The sequence below is a fragment of the Sapajus apella genome, unplaced genomic scaffold (assembly GCF_009761245.1).
Source record: "Sapajus apella isolate SASKATOON/1434 unplaced genomic scaffold, GSC_monkey_1.0 scaffold32, whole genome shotgun sequence".
NCBI lineage: Eukaryota > Metazoa > Chordata > Mammalia > Primates > Cebidae > Sapajus > Sapajus apella.
The window spans coordinates 2,258,912-2,275,587 of record NW_022436972.1 but is presented as its reverse complement, the minus strand read 5'-3'; the positions used below and the strand labels follow the sequence as shown (position 1 = coordinate 2,275,587).

At 46.2% G+C, this 16,676-nt stretch overlaps 1 protein-coding gene across 2 annotated transcripts in view; it reads left to right on the top strand.

Moving 5' to 3' along the window:
• The first annotated feature begins 761 nt into the window (after positions 1-761).
• FLT1 (fms related receptor tyrosine kinase 1) overlaps positions 762-16,676 on the top strand; it is a 194,517-nt gene continuing 178,602 nt past the window's right edge. For both annotated transcript variants that reach the window (XM_032294393.1, XM_032294394.1), the window contains exon 1: positions 762-907. In XM_032294393.1, coding sequence (XP_032150284.1) covers positions 844-907 — 64 coding nt within the window. In that variant the 5' untranslated portion in view covers positions 762-843. The remainder of the gene's footprint in view (positions 908-16,676) is intronic.

The window sequence follows — 16,676 nt, the reverse complement described above, 5'->3', positions numbered from 1 at the left end:
ACTTCTCGGGACAGTCTGACGCGTCAGGGGAGGCAGGACAACGCGGGAAGAGCAGGCAAAGGGAGACAGCCGTACTGCGCCTCAGTCCCCGGTGCCAAGAACACCGTCGCGGAGGCGCGGCCAGCTTCCCTTGGATCGGACTTTCCGCCCCGAGGTCCGGGCGGCGGAGCTTCAGCCGTGTCCCTTCCCCAGTTTCTGGCGGCCCCCAGAGCTGAGTAAGCCGGGTGGAGGGAGTCTGCAAGGATTTCCTGAGCGCGATGGGCAGGAGGAGGGGCGAGGGCAAGAGGGCGCGGAGCAAAGACCCTGAACCTGCCGGGGCCGCGCTCCCGGGCCGGCGTCGCCAGCACCTCCCCACGCGCGCTCGGCCCCGGGCCACCCGCCCTCGTCGGCCCCCGCCCCTCTCCGTAGCCGCAGGCAAGAGAGCCTGGGAGGAAGAAGAGGGTAGGTGGGGAGGCGGATGAGGGGTGGGGGACCCCTTGACGTCACCAGAAGGAGGTGCCGGGGTAGGAAGTGGGCTGGGGAAATATAAATCGCCCCCGCCCTCCGCTACTCTTCATCGAGGTCCGCGGGAGGCTCGGAGCGCGCCAGGCGGACACTCCTCTCGGCTCCTCCCCGGCAGCGGCGGCGGCTCGGAGCGGGCTCCGGGGCTCGGGCACAGCAGCCAGCGGGCGCCTGGCGGCGAGGATTACCCGGGGAAGTGGTTGTCTCCTGGCTGGAGCCGCGAGACGGGCGCTCAGGGCGCGGAGCCCGCGGCGGCGGAGCGCCGGAAGACCGACTCGGGCGGCAGGGTCGTTGGCCGCGGGGAGCGCGGGCACCGAGCGAGCAGGCCGCGTCACGCTCACCATGGTCAGCTGCTGGGACACCGGGGTCCTGTTGTGCGCGCTGCTCTGCTGTCTGCTTCTCACAGGTGAGGCGCAGCCGGGGGCCGGGGCTCGAAGCGGGCTGCGATGGGGCGGCCAGAGGGCAGAGCCTCCGAGGCCGGGGCGGGGTGCAGGCGGGGAGACCAGGCTGCAGCCCGAGAAGGCGGCTACGGCAAGAACCTGGGACTCTAGTTGCAGCGGGCACGCCTGGGGCCACTGCGTCGTTTCCTCCGAGGGAGCGCCTCGGGGAGTGGCTGGCCTGGACCCGCGAGCATCAGCGATCAGACCGGGTCCGCGTTGGGGCTGCCCGTTTGCGACAGAGTAGCTGATCCCTTATCCGGCTCTCGGGTGGGATCTCACTGCCGAGGCTCCGGGCAGTGGGAGCAGCACGCACCCGGACCTGCCTGGCACCCAGAGCCTGCTTCCAGGCGGCCTGGCGTGGATCCGCGGGGTCCCTGGCAGCCGGGAGCAGAGGCTCCTGAACGCCGGCCAGGCTGCCCGGGGCTGGGCTGAGGCCGGGGCGTTGGTGATACTGTGCACTGGCCGCGACCTCGCGCCACGAAAGGGAAGGAGGAGAGCTGATTTGAAGGGGACCGCCTGCCTGCGAGGAGCAGGAGGATCTCAGGAGAGGGCCAGCGCTGGCATCCCAGGACCCTCTTGGGTTTCCAAGCCGGACTGTCCGGGGGAACGCTCGGCTAGCGCCACTTCTCCCTGCCGCGCGCGGACCGCGGGGCCACAGTGCGTTGCGCGCAGCCACCCGGGTGGGGCCTCTGCCTGGAGCAGCGGGGTGCACCGTCCAGCCTGGGTCGCCGACGTCAGTGACCCTGACGGACGAGGAAGCCAAGGGCCCAAATACCGTTAAGTTACTGACTTGTAAGCCTAGCCTTTAAAATCCGAGCGAAGAGAGGGCGGGCGATTTGGACCAAACGACGCGGTTTGAGCAAATCGGTGAGGTCCGCCCGCCACCTAAGTCAGCCTTTGCCGGTTGTTGGGGAGACTGGCGGTTGGAACCTTCAGGGGCCGGGGGTTTTACCAGCAGCTAGACCGCCGCCATCGATGGGTCAAAGCCCCAAGGAACTTAAGGGTTCGGACTCGCCGTCTCTGCTCAGTGGAGCTGAGTGGCGGAGCCTTATGCCCCGTTCCCCTATGCGCAGAGACCCAGATTTCGGAATGCCTTTCTTTTAAGCATCGTGGAGAAAAGGTAAAATATGAAATAAAATACAGTCGTATAAAATAAGTCATTGCAATTATTCCCGGGAAAAAAATTCAATAAGATGAGCAATTAAAACAAAACAAAAAGCTTGTCAAACCCCAAAAGCAGCAATAATTAAATATTCTTTCTCAGTGGGAAGACTAACTAGACCATCACTTTCCAAGTTACAAGTAATAATTCCAGTTAGATTGGTGAAACTGCTAAACCCGGAGGCAGGGCAAAGTAGTAACTTCTGAGAACTCACTGTAGGTTGAGAAATTTGCTAACGTAACTATTCTAAATAAAATGTATTTTCTATTTCACAAATACATTTTTTTGTTTTGAAAAGTAACTTGTATTAAAACATAATTGCTTGGAGAATGTAAATACCTCGCTCGACTATTATGTAAAGATAAATCTAGGTAAGTTACATGAACCCAAAAATATGGAGGGAAAAGTACATGGTTTATTAGATTTTCTGTTTCACACAGACATATCTTTATTTCAAAAACATGCTGACTTTAGTAAAACATCGTTTTGTTTGTAATTGGGAGCATCTTAGATCGGTGGAAACTTGACAGAAACGTGAGTGGAATTCTCTTGTGATTTTTCTTAGATTATAATTTACTTAAAGGGGGCAGCAGTTTTGGACTTGTGATTTGTTTTTAATTTGCACTTTTTTGGGAAGAAAGGACTAACATTGGCAAGGTGAGAACCTCTTTAACCTGACAGTTAACAGAGTGCCCTGTTAGCTCATGTTAGCTCAGTCTGCGGTACCGGCGCTTTTGAAAACCCATAGGTTTCTCTGTCTGGTTAACAAGCATCTCACGGTAAAACAATCAGCTACCACCCACTTTACAAATCGCAGCAGGGCTTTCGTGCTGAACTGAGGGGCTGCGTCTCTGCCAAGCAATGTCTAGTAAGGAGCCACATTTTTGCGCTGCAGAGTTATCTTGCATCATTATAAACCGGGGTCTGCTCTCCTTCAAGTATTATGTAATCTGTGAATACTTATCAGCTTTAATATTGTGTGTGTGCATGCTCGGTGTGCACATGCATTAAGATGTAAAATAACCAGAGGCTCCGTATTATGAAAAGATAATGCTTTTCCCCTCTAAAGAGTTTATTTACCTCTTCCAGACCTTCCGGGAAATAAAAAGATAACAATAATTCGGATACTTTTAAGTCCTCTCCATTGCTTTCTCTGTAAAGGATACCAGTCTTCTTTCTCCAGCTCTGAGTCTAATTTCTTACTTTTAAGGTATCATAAACTGGATGAAAGCTACAGATTTTTTTCTTTACCCTCATTTTTCTTGAGTTATTGAACAGCTAGTATTTACCATTTACTATAACTAAGTGGAAATACTGAAATTGTGAATTTTGTGAAGGGAGCCCACATTAATAATATTAAATCAAAGTGCACATGAAAACATACCTATTTCTAAATTGAATGTAATAAATCTCTTATAATAAAGTTATTTTTTGTAACAATTTTTGTTCCTTTCTCCAAGTTTTCATGCAGCTGCGCTTTTTTTGTTCTAAACTGCATATTTGAAACGTTAATTATTTAGGAGCTTTGGCAGTCTACATAGTTTTCCAACTGATGGATCGTGTTGCAAATGAACTGTAGGTGGCTACCTACTCCAGTTCCTCAAATATTTTTACTTTATATTTCAGCACTTTGATACATTTTTTTTTTCTTTCCCTGTTGGAAATTCTATAATAAGTTCTCTGGTTTCTTTTCTAATGATCACCAAGTGGATACTTTGCTTTCCTATGTAAAATGAAGAAGTTAGAATAGGTGGTTGATTTCTAAGGCCCTTTTCTGACTCCAAAATTCAGCGAATGATTTCAAGAAATGGACTGAACACCATGTCTGTCTTTCTCTTCCCCACCTGATTTATATTTGTGTGTAGAATGGATGAGAAACCATATGATGCTGGGGCTGTGAGGACGAACTGGATTTCCCCTGCTAATCGCATTGAACTGTTTTTCTCTAGTAGTATGTACCTAAACAGCCAGTCGGTTTGGCCTTGAGTAGGCTGTTTTGCCAGAGATGGGCTGGTAGAGGATGCCTGAGTCAGCAGTCATCTTTACCTTGGGCTTTTTTCACTAGCAGAATGTATAACTTTATAAAGTAGACTCTCCCTCAAAACTCTAGTTGCATTAACTCTTCTAAGCATAGCAGTCATTTTAAACCCCTACTCACTTCTTGAATTTTTTAAAATTAACACTTATTTGATTAAAAAAGATGGCTTTATTCTTTAAAAACAAGTTCCAGGTTTTAACAGGGATACTAAACCTTATTTAAAATTGAGCCTACTTTACATGACTTTTAAGAAACAAACCAAGTCATTACTTTATTCTTTCCAAAAACGGACATTTATGAATCTCCTTCAAATTTTTTTTAATATGGAAGTTGAAAGTGATGTGTTACAAAAAAATGGTCTCATACTGACCAAAGTAATGTAATGTCCTCAAGGAAGATGATGCAGCCTGTTGCCATCTACACAGCAAAATTATGGCTGATGTTTGACTTGGCTTGGGCAGTTGGGCAAGACAAGAACAAATAACAGAGTAAGTATCTTCTGTAGTGCTTTAAACTGAGATGTGTCTGTGGGTGGGCGTTAAGAATGGAGAGAAAGGGAGAGAAACCATCATGGCACTCGAATGTTAAATACGAATCCTGCTGGTGTTAGTAGAGACCAGGCATGTCCAGTTATTGGTTTGGTCACACAGTTAGGGGCATGTTGGGTATCAAGTAAAAATCATCATTTTTCAGTGCATTTGTCATTGCGGGTAGGGGAGGAAGGGCGTTTGAAATCATACCAGACTTTTTTTTTTTTAAGTAAAAATATATTACTGTGAGTAGTTAAAAGCATAGACCATCTGTTGCATTTGGTTTAAGCAATTTGGTAGAACCGAATAGTCCATTCTGCTCCACTAGCCTTCGTCTACAGGAGAGGCTTGGAAGAAATGACAAGATCTCCTGCCAGATGCTTTCCAGGATCACTGGTGATTCTTTGCACTCTTGGGTGCTGTGGAAATTGCATGCTGCTGATTAAATTGCTGGATTTTATACCAGATTGAGGGAGGGGAAGGAAATGGGAGGAATGGGGTATTTGAGGGAGGGTTTAAAAAGAAAGCCTGTGACTTTGCACACGGGGCTGCTGGGGGGGTTCATTAAGGAAACAGTTGCATTGAGTCTGCTGGAGATAGTGGACTAGATTTCCTGCATTGCCGCTGGGGCGGATGCGGGAAGATGTCAAGAATTCCTGGGGATTTCCCATCCGTCTTGGTAAAGCTGGATGCCTGAAAGCAGTTTCTGATTGCTGCTCCTTTCCTCAATTTTGAGCTCTTTAAGGGACTTGATCTTGTCTCACAGACACACACACACGCGCGCGCGGGCGCACACACACACACACACACATTGTAAGAGTTAGATGGAACCTCATTGACCCAATCTATTCATGTCAGAGATGAGAAAACTGGCCCAGAGGAGGCCAGTGCTGTTTTTCAAGGTCGACAGGTGGCTAGTGGCAGGCCCAGGAACAGAAGCTGATGTTCATGCTGCAGACAACATTTCTTCTTCACTGCTGTGTTTCCGCTTTCCCAAACGGAAGACAGATGTTCAAATACTTATTGACTAACACTATTACAGTGCTAAAATTTCTTTATAAATGATGTGGGTTTTTTTTTTTTTTTTTTTTTTTGAGATGGAGTTTTGCTCTTGTTGCCCAGGCTAGAGTGCAGTGGTCTGATCTGGGCTCACTGCAACCTCTGCCTCCCGGGGTTCAAGCGATTCTCCTGCCTCAGTCTCCCAAGTAGCTGGGATTACAGGTATGCGCCACCATGCCTGGCTAATTTTGTATTTTTAGTAGAGACGGGGGTTTCTCCATGTTCGTCAGGCTGGTCTCAAACTCCCGATCTCAGGTGATCTGCTGACCTCGGCCTCCCAAAGTGCTGGGATTACCGGCATGAGTCACCGCACCCAGCCATGACATCTTTTTAATACTACGTTTTCTTCTATTTTCTTAAAGCACATAAGGGGTTTAAACTAAGAATCAAAATGATGGCTGCTTAGTAGCACACCAAGAGATTTGGTGAGAAGATTAACTTCCATTACAAGCACTTGGCATCTTTTTCTGAACAGCTGTGGCTTACATACTTGTGCCTTGCAGTACTAGCTTTGTCTTTCAGCACTCCCTCTGAGTTCCAGCCACGCAAACTCTACCCAGGTCAAACAAATGACTCCCCCTTCTCCAGAAGAGCCTTCACTTCCATCACTGTGTTCATGCTGCTCATCTGGCAGCAAGACTCTTCCCTTCCCTCTGTGCCTCCTCCTCCCCTACTTGCAAGATCCAGCCCCGTCATCACCATCTCCGGGAGCTCCTCCTTGTAGCTCTCAGATGGCACCTGCCATTTCTTCTGCTCTCCTGCAGCCTCGCGGTGTACCCCTCCTCTAGTAATTCCCACTTTGCATTCTTGGGATTTTATGTGTCTGTGTCCTTTCTCTTTGGGAGAGACTCCATGTCTTAGCTATCTTTAGACCCCTGGCACCTAATATAAAGCCTAGTACTGAGATTCTCAGTAAGCGTTGGAATGAATGAGTAAATGAATGAATATGTAGCCATGCTGTAATTTCAGAGAAGCAGTCTCAGATACACATTTATTCCTTGAATTTATTCCAATATACTAATGTGCTCCTGCCTGTTCATTTGGCCTCAGTTACAAGGGATTACTTAAAGTAACTGTTCTCGATAGATATTTGTTCCCTTCAGTGAGCAATTGAGATGCAGGAGATGGGCTATGATTTTTCTCTCTGAGAAACCATCTCATGTCCTCCCCTCCTGTGTGGGCACAATGCTTCACCGGGGCCTCTGAGCCACGAAAGCCAAGCCCTGGTCACTGCAGAAGTCCTGTCTTAGCCTCTGTTGGTGAGGTGCTAAGCACTTCAGCTTTGTCCTGCAGGATTTATACAATTTTTAGAGAGAACAGAGTTCTCAGATTTTAGGGTTTGACTTTCTTGCCCTCTCTTAGACTCAAACCCAAGTCCTTGGGTGCTGGGCTGAGACACAAACCTGAACGACAGAGGTCTGGCCACAGTCAGAATCAACTCTGTTTTAATAGGGGCTTTGGTTACAGGGCCACACTGGTCTGCCTAACTTCCGCTTTCTTTAGGATGGGGTCTCCTTAATGCTTCATGTAAATGGGTTCATGGCAGGACCTACCCTACTAGGTGTGAGACACGTTCTTAAAAATTGGAATCCCGTGGTTTGGGCTCAAGCTGGTGCGTCCCTGTCCTCACCTCCACCCTGGCCCACACTGCACATGCCTACATCATACTCCAAACATGCTTCTCACTGTGTGCTCCAAGGTCCAGCAACATCAGCATCCCCTGGGAACTTGATGACTCACAGCCTATACTTTAATAAAATTCCCACGTGTTTTGTTTTGTTTTTTTTCATTAAAAATTGAGAAGCATTGATTTTAATAAAGGATTCAAAACTGGTTCTGGTGTCAAGGTCCATTCCTTTTTTTTTTTTTAAGGCAGTCTTGCTCTGCCTCCCAGGCTGGACTGCAGTGGCACAATCCTGGCTCACTGCCACCTACACCTTCCAGATTCAAATCATTCTTGTGCCTCAGCCTCCCAAGTAGCTGGGATTACAGGCATGTGCCACCATGCCTGACCAATTTTTTGGTAGTTTTTGTAGAGACAGAATTTCACCATGTTGGCCAGGCTGGTCTTGAACTCATGGCCTCCAGTGATCTACCTGCCTCGACCTCCCAAAGTGCTGAGATTACAGGCGGGAGCCATCGCACCTGGTCCCATTTCCTCTTCACTAACGCCCTAGTGATGAACTTCGACGTGTGTGACTAAGGGGCTAGACCTGGGCCAGCCAGGAACCTCTCTCTTCTGGCACCCACGATGGTCTTGTGCTGCCTTCTGCTGGGACATCTGTGTCCTCCTCCAAAATTCTTTACAAAACCTTGTATGGCTTAGACTCGTAATCAAAGTAAACAGAGGTTGTGGTCTTGAAGAATACCATGGTTAACCAAATCATGGGTGGTGAGATCAAGATCATTTTCTTGTTTGTTTGTTTCTTTTTGAGATGGAGTTTCACCTCTGTTGCCCAAGCTGGAGTGCAATGGCGTGGTCTCAGCTCTCCACCTCCTGGGTTCAAGCGGGTTCTCTTGCCTCAGTGTAGCTGGGATTATAGGTGCCCACCACCATGCCCAGCTAATTTTTGCATTTTTAGTAGAGACGGGATTTTACCACGTTGGCCAGGCTGGTTTTGAACTCCTGACCTCAGGTGATCCGCTCGCCTCGGCCTCCCAAAGTGCTGGGATTACAAGTATGAGTCATCACACCCGGTCTAGATCAGGGTCTTGGAAAATATGAATTTGGTGACAAATAGTAAAAATGTGATGAAATAGCCAGATTTTAACTGTAAAGTTCTACAAGGCTTTTGCTTCTAAAAGAAAACAGCCTGGTGGCAAAAGCCAGCCGTGGTTAAGTATCCTGCAGAATTTTTGGTTGTCAGGGAGGTGTCAGTGTCTCACTGCATTGTGCTGCCATTGATCACACATTTCATGTGCCTCTTACTGGCTTGAAATTGAATGTATTTGCACTTAACGTTCTTCCTTGTCATTATTGCCAACCTTGACAAATGCTTTTACCTTTTCACAGATCATCACAGTGCTCGCAGGCACTTTTTCTCAGCCTGGTCTTCTCTCCTTCTATTTAATGGGTGGAGCACAAATGGATTTCCTCTCAAGCTACAGAACCACCCATGTAGTCTACCCAGGCAGAGCTACAACAGTTATCAGATTCTTTTGTTAAAAGAGGCCTGAAGTGAACCTAGCATAAATGAAAAGCCTTGGCTGTTATTATATACAAATATAAAACCACTTAAACTCAAGGCCACCTTTAGCAAAACCCTGATTAGGAATTAGTCTGCCAAGAGATTTCTATGAAAGTCTTTGCCTCTCTCTAGGGCTGTGGACCCCGCCTGGGCTCTACATTAGGATAATCTGGAGAGCTTTAAAAAATCCTCGGGTCAGCCGGGCGCGGTGGCTCAAGCCTGTAATCCCAGCACTTTGGGAGGCCGAGGCGGGTGGATCACAAGGTCAAGAGATCGAGACCATCCTGGTCAACATGGTGAAACCCCGTCTCTACTAAAAATACAAAAAATTAGCTGGGCCTGGTGGCGCATGCCTGTAATCCCAGCTACTCGGGAGGCTGAGGCAGGAGAATTGCCTGAACCCAGGAGGCGGAGGTTGCGGTGAGCTGAGATTGCGCCATTGCACTCCAGCCTGGGTAACAAGAGTGAAACTCCGTCTGAAAAAAAAAAAAATAAATCCTCGTGTCTTGGTTGTACCCCTGACCAATTTAATCATGAGCTCTTGAGAGGGATCCAGGCATAGGTAATTTTAAAGCTCCTGGGTGATTCCAGTGGACAGCTGAGGTTAAGAACCTCAAATTTCATCACACATCAGAATCACCTGGTGGGCTTGCACAACTGGATGGCTGGGGCCCACCCCAGAGTTTCTCACTCAGGACGCCTGGGGTAGGGCCAAGAATCTGCTTTTCTAACAACTTCCCAGGGGATGCTGTTGTGCCGGGTCCAGAGACCACACTTTGAGAACCTCTGCCCTGTGGCTGGTTTGAGAGGCCTGGCTGCATGGGAGGCACCTGTCCAGATGTAAATCTGTAAAAGGCACTAAATCATCACTAGACATACAACAAGGTGGAAGAAACTATTTACGAGAATTCCTGCCAGGAAGAGTATGTGTTGGTAGAGTGTGGCAGAAAGAATACTTAGGTCAAATGCCAGGGCATGGAATCCATGAGTCTAGATTAAATTACCTTCTGAGGAGAGGGGGACTGTTTTGCTGAGTGAGGTATGTACTTCAAGGGCAGAAGTGAATTCCTGGTCTAGACTAATAGTAGTCCTCCTTCTCTGCCTTATGCCGTGGAGTGCTCAGTCTTTTCTCTATGTAAATGTTGATAAACACCATAGTATTGGCCTGTCCTGGGCACCCACATGCCTTGGGCCAGCCCTGCTTTTCTCCAGTATGCCCTGCAAAATTGCCTCTCCAGCCAAGCCTCCGTATCTGTATTTCTGGTGCTGGGACCAGTGTGGCTCCTACTTGGGCGGCTGAATTCTATTTGTTGGGGCAGGGTGGCCTCCTGACTTTCATGATGTGCCAGGGTTCTGTCCCCACTGTCGTGAAAAGCTGCTGCTGGTTGGAGACAGAGCTGGGCTCTCATCGTGTGGAACTACAGACCTGGGACACTTCTTGTGAAACACCAAGAATCCAAGCTGCCTCCCCCTTCCTGGGGGCATCCACAGTAACCTGTGGGGCATTTAATTCCTAATAGTGCGTGAGCTTCACTTTGGCAGTCGTATTTTCAAATACAGAAAGAGCATGCCCTTGAACTACCACATAGTCACTGTTTCTACAGCGCTGAGGCACAATAGCCTTTTGATCTGCCGTCTATTACTACATTATAGGATGTGCTAAAACTTAGTCGCCCAACACAACAATGCATTATGCTTCGTGATTCTGTTAGACCTTTGGGCTAGGCTCAGCTGAGTGGTTTTCCTTCAGGGCTCTCCTGGGTCTCTCATGCATCTATAGTCCCTGGGATTTCCACTCTGTCTTTGGTGCTGGGCCTCCCTCTCCATGAGATCTTTCCTCATTCAGTATCCTGGCTGGGGTTTCCTTACCTGGGGGGGGTGGGCAGCAGTGTTGCAAGACTGTAATGGTGGAAGTTGCAAGGCATATTAAGGCTTAGGCTTTGGAACTCCTGCAACACAGCTGGATCACATTCTGTTGGTCAAAGCAAGCCCAGCTCAGATTCGAGGGATGGAAAGCAGATGCCTGTCTGCGTGGGAGGAGCACAGCCTCGCAGCAGACCACACCACTGTTGAACACTTCATGTTTGCTTTTCAGTCTAGCTCTTAGGCTGCAGTTTGGCCAAGAAAATAACAGTAAATAACCTATAATAGTAAATAACAATAAATACTCCATAATGTCACAGTATCTGAGAGTTTAAAAAAAAAAAAAAACAGGCCCCAGGCAAGAGCCTTCTATTCATAAGTCAAATTTTGTCTTGGGTATCCGCCGGCATGCTGGGCTGCGGCCTCTGATGACTGACATGACACCGGCAAGGGAGGACAGCTGACCCCAAGATTCTGAGCGCAGGCAGCTCTGCAGCTTCTTTGGACTCCTATCACAGAGGCCCTGATATAGTACCTTTTTCTGGAGGTGCAGCGACTACAGGGACAGATACGCTTTTGGGGAGTGAGGAAGGAGGCAACCAAGTCCTACTGACTATCCCATCCATATATGTATTGGTTTACATATATTATTTTACTCAGTCAAGGTGCGGTCTCTTAACTATGCAAAAATTGACACTTAGGTAAATTAAATACCTTCCCTAAGATCACAGCAGTGGTAAGTAAACCTGGAATTCTTTGACTCTGAGTCTGTCAGACTACAAACCTGACATGTAGGGATCCTCCTACCATGCCTTCGAGCCTAGATGAAAACAGGAGAAGGAAAAAGCATCAAGGGGAGCGTGCTGGACTCTCCCTTCTGCTATCCTTGGAGTTTGGCCATCTCCAAAGAATGTGAGAAGCCACTGCTACCCCAGCTTAAAGTGGCCCTGGGAGATTCCACTGCTGTGTGTGGCAAACACTGTTCACATCTCCAGTAAGACAGAATTTTAATCATGTGGGTTTTCTTATAGGCATTCAAGGACCTTCCAAAAAACTTAAAGTCAGAAAAGGAGCCCTAAAGCCATTACGGACATGGTTTTATGTCTAAACTGCCCTCCTAGATATGGCTTTAAACCAGTTCAGATGACAAAGAACAGCACGAGGCTGGCACTTTATTCTAGAAAAGCTCACACCAGGCAGGTCCTAGGAAAAAGCTGGGACTGCCCTCTCACAGATGGTTTTCAGGAATCCAACGTGGGCTCCCCTCTGCGCCTTTCAGATCCCAGCAAGCTCACAGCTTTTCCAGAATGAAATTAAAGTACCTGAGGGAACAACCTGGAAGTGTGTTTGACCCTGAAGACAGATGCTACATGAATTGGATGGGGGAGGACATTAACTGTCCCCTGGGGAAAGAAAGGAATGCAAGTACTGAACATCTCAGCACAGGGCACCTTCTGCGTTAACTCAATTAAGTCTTCCTAGCCATCCACCGTGCACACCTGTAACTTTGTTTTATGGATTGAAGCCCCAAGGCTGAGGAAACCCTGTTCCATTTATGGAACAGCCAAGCCAAGATTCAAACTTAAGTCTTTTTAATTTTGAAATCGGGGCTCTTTCCACCAACATTTGCTCAAGATATCTTGAATGATTAAATCTAGGAATTAAAGAAAAAAGGCAAGAGTTTTGTTTTCAGGGTTTAGAATAAAAAACTCATTTATAAGAAAAGACAACCATCCAAGAGCCTTTTTCTCAGACAAGTTTCTTCTCCAGTAAGACAGAATTTTAATCATGTGGGTTTTCTTTTAGGCATTCAAGGACCTTTCAAAAAGCTTAGTCAGAAAAGGAGCCCTAAAGTCATTACAGACATGATTTTATGTTTAAACTGCCCTCCTAGATATGGCTTTAAACCAGTTCAGATGACAAAGAACAGCACGAGGCTGGCACTTTATTCTAGAAAAGCTCACATCAGGCCGGTCACTTTGATTTCCCTGTTTGATTGGCAGTCCTTGTACAGTCAGCAACACTGGCAACATTCCTTTCAGCCTGTAGCTCCTGTGTCTCTCCCTCCTTAGATCCTTCCTTTAAGATAGACCTACAAGAAGTCAAGAAGGAGGAAATAGTGTTTACCTTCTTCTTTCTTGACCTGTTCCTTGGAGAAGGACACTTTTTCAGCCAGAATACCATCATGTTATCAGAATCTGAGAAAAATCCTATCCTGCCACCTATAAAGTTTTATCTTTCACTCCAAAGAAAGAGCTGGAAAGTGTGGTCAAATGGATACATGCCTTAGATGGAGATTACGCGGAATGGTGTACATACTATGTAAAAATATACATGGTGTTTATGTATGTAAAAATCCGCTGCTGGATTTTTATGATTGTTTTCTTTCTCTAAGTTGGCATGAGAGAAACCAAAAATGTATGTAAACAGATGGAAAGGCAGGGATATGCTAGAGAGGACTGGAAACAATTTTAAAAGGCAATGTAAACTCTGGCAACAGCATTGCATCTGTGATTAATGGTGTTGTTTCTTTTTGGGAAACGTTTAACTCTCTTTTTCCACTTAATGCCTCCTGCTGGATCAGATTTCTGTTCTCTGTTGTTCTTTGGAAATTTTTATGGCTTCAGAATCCTCTCCGTAAGAAATTCTGGTAGAACTAGAGAAAAAAATGTGTGGAAATTGAGTAATTGCAGTGCCCTGGAAAGGACTTTGGGTACCTGTAACTTCTTGAAGGTTGGGAAATATTTGACACATATTGTTGATGTACAGACTAATAAGTGGTTCAGCTACTCACGTTCCCATCCCATCCTCTGTCTTCAAAATTGGTCAATGAAAAATACCCTATCCAAAGTGTTTGCTACACAGAGTCACTTAGAAGGCAAATGGGAAATTTAGAAAACTAACAGGAATGAATTTTCAGGAATTTCTACTTCATTTAGCCTTTTGGGACTGACATCAAACTTGGTTCTATATCCAGATATATCTTTTCTTAGAGGAAGTAAAATCCAAAAATGTAGAAATAAAGTTTTCTTGGTTGTTGTTATTTCTTAAATATAAGTCCAAACAGATGAGTATGGGATTACCTTGCTGGAGTAATTCATTCACCGTTTTGGGAGAATGTTAAATACAAATGTAGGAGGGGAGGTTTAAGAAATGTATAGCTTTTCAACGATTTGGAGGACTGTATTTTCTCCCGCAATTTCATGAGGAAAAACATAAGCTATATCAAATTTAATTCACCTGATGCTGATTTTATAGCCAGTCATCATTCTAGATTCATGCCCCAGGGCTGGGTTCAGGCATGTGTAGAAGACTTTTGTTTTGGCTGGGTGTGGTGGCTCACGCCTGTAATCCCAGCACTTTGGGAGGCCAAGGTGGGCAGATCACAAGGTCAAAAGATCGAGACCATCCTGGCCAACATAGTGAAACCCTGTCTCTACTAAAAAATACAAAAATTAGCTGGGCGTGGTGGCATGTGCCTGTAGTCCCAGCTACTTGGGAGGCTCAGGCAGGAAAATTGCTTGAACGTGGGAGGCAGAGGTTACAGCGAGCTGAGATCGTGCCACTGCACTCCAGCCTCGCGCCTGGCAACACACCAAGACTGTGTCTAAAAAAAAAAAAAAAAAAAGAAGACTTTTGTTTTGTAACATTCGAGCACATTCATTTAAAAGATGCTCAAGGGATTATCATCAAGTAATCCATTATATTTTATTTTGAGGTACAGATATGATTTTATTCATTGTGTTACATGTTTATCACTGAATAAGTGTTCTTATTTTGTGAATTTAACTGGGCTTTACTAAGATAAATTACTTATGTTGGTGAAGAATGTGTGACTCCCTATACTAATATATGTGTTCCTTAAAAACACAGTGTACATAGTTTGCAGGAGATCTCTATTTGTTGCCTTAGATTATCTTCTATATTTCTTAGTATTCACCTATTCTACTTCTAAATGACATCCCCTAAGAGGTCAGCTTAGAGCTCAAAGCACTTCAAGAGGAAGGAATGTTTCTGATCCATCTTTGCAGTTGTGAACCAGTACAGTGCCTGGCACATAGCAGTCACTCAATAAATACTGGCCGAACTGACAGAAACCATATCCTGAGCCATTTCTCTGGGTCTAGGGCCCTTCTAGGAGTCATGGTTCCTCATTGGTTCCCCTTCTGAGTGTGTGTGTGTGTGCGCGCGCGTGTGTGTGTAGCTGTGTATAAGTGGAGAAGGAGCTGGCAACAATTCTCCTAGTATACATGCGATGTTCTGTTCCTTCCATTTGGATTATCCTCTAGGTCCAGTGACCATTTTCTCATTTTGGGCTAAGCTGGCCATGTTCTCCTGAATTGACTCTAGACGAGGATCTATGCTGCCCAGCCTCTACAGAATTACTTCCCAATAGATATTTTATTTGAGTTGCGTCTTTCTGCTGGGATCCTGTTAACTGGCTCAGGCTCCCAAACAGCACAGAAGATAGTTGATTGGAAGCTTTAATTTCTATGTACACCAACATAGCCCGTGTCACTAGGTAATGTTACTATTGCTGCCATTGTTTTTGTCACCTGGGATGAGAACATTTTGGCTGAAAATGATTTCCTCTTGGCTCTGGGCCATGCATGGCATTGGCTGGGTGAACTGCCAAAGGAAGGACACATTAAGAACATGAAGTCCTGGCTAATGCATCATATCCAACAGTCCTCATTCATTCTCTCATTGCTGAATCTCCACCCTGGTCGGCTTCCATGGTGCTCTGTTTCAACAAGTACAATGTGACCTGGGTATATGTCTAAAGCATGATTACTTGTGGCTTTTTTTCCAGTGGCAGGTGAAGTCAGGTAGACCCCAGACAAAAAATATGCGAACCAGAGCATTGGAAGAAGATGACAGAGCTTTCTCCTCCTAGCGTAGTGGCCGCGGGAAACACAGTTGTAACAAACAAGAAAACGTATGTGAAACTGTTAGAAGAAAACAATTGTTTAAAAGGAAAGACGAAGCTTAGAGGGTGGGAAGATGTGGAAGTCTTTGAAGGAGAAAGAGACCCTGCTATTTATTTTTATTTATTTATTTGTTTTTGAGACGGAGTCTCACTCTGTTGCTCAGGCTGAGTGCAGTGGTGTGATCTTGGCTCACTGCAACCCCTGCCTCCCGGGTTTAAGCGATTCTCCTGCCTCAGCCTCCCAAGTGGCTGGAATTACAGGTGCCTGCCACCACGCCTGATTAATTTTTGTATTTTTAGTAGAGATGGGGTTTCGCCATGTTGGTCAGGCTGGTCTCAAACTCCTGACCTCAGGTGATCCGCCCGCTTCGGCCTCCTAAAGTGCTGGGATTACTGGCATGAGGCAGCGCGCCTGGGCAACCCTGCCCTCTTAGCAAATACACATTGATTCTTCAGGTCTCACCTTCCACTTCATTCTTCTAATAGAAGTCTCTCACTCCCTGGGCTGAGTGAGGTACCTCCACACTTGGCACTTCCCCATATACACCCAAATATAATGTAATTTTCTATTTATTTAAGCAGAAATTCTTTTTATGCCATTACATATATATCTATATATACTTATTTTATATGTTGTTCATGCTAAGTTGTAAACACTGTAAAGGAAGCATCCTTGTTTGTCTTGTTTATTGTGGTATCCCTCTCAGTGTATGTGCAAAAAATTAAATGAAAGAATAAATGTTGAGGTTGAAGATGGAGAAATAAACAAGGTAAAGGAGTGAGAGAAAGAGGTCATATAGAGAATGTAGTGGCGGGGAAACCAGGATTGGCTGGCAGTAAAAGAGAGAGAAGAAGCATAGGTAAATGAGGGCAGAGTTCCCGGACTCCTGAAACTGCACATGAGCGTCCAACCCTTAACCCAGTTCATCAGTGTCATCCCAAGGAGATGGGGGCTTAATTTCATG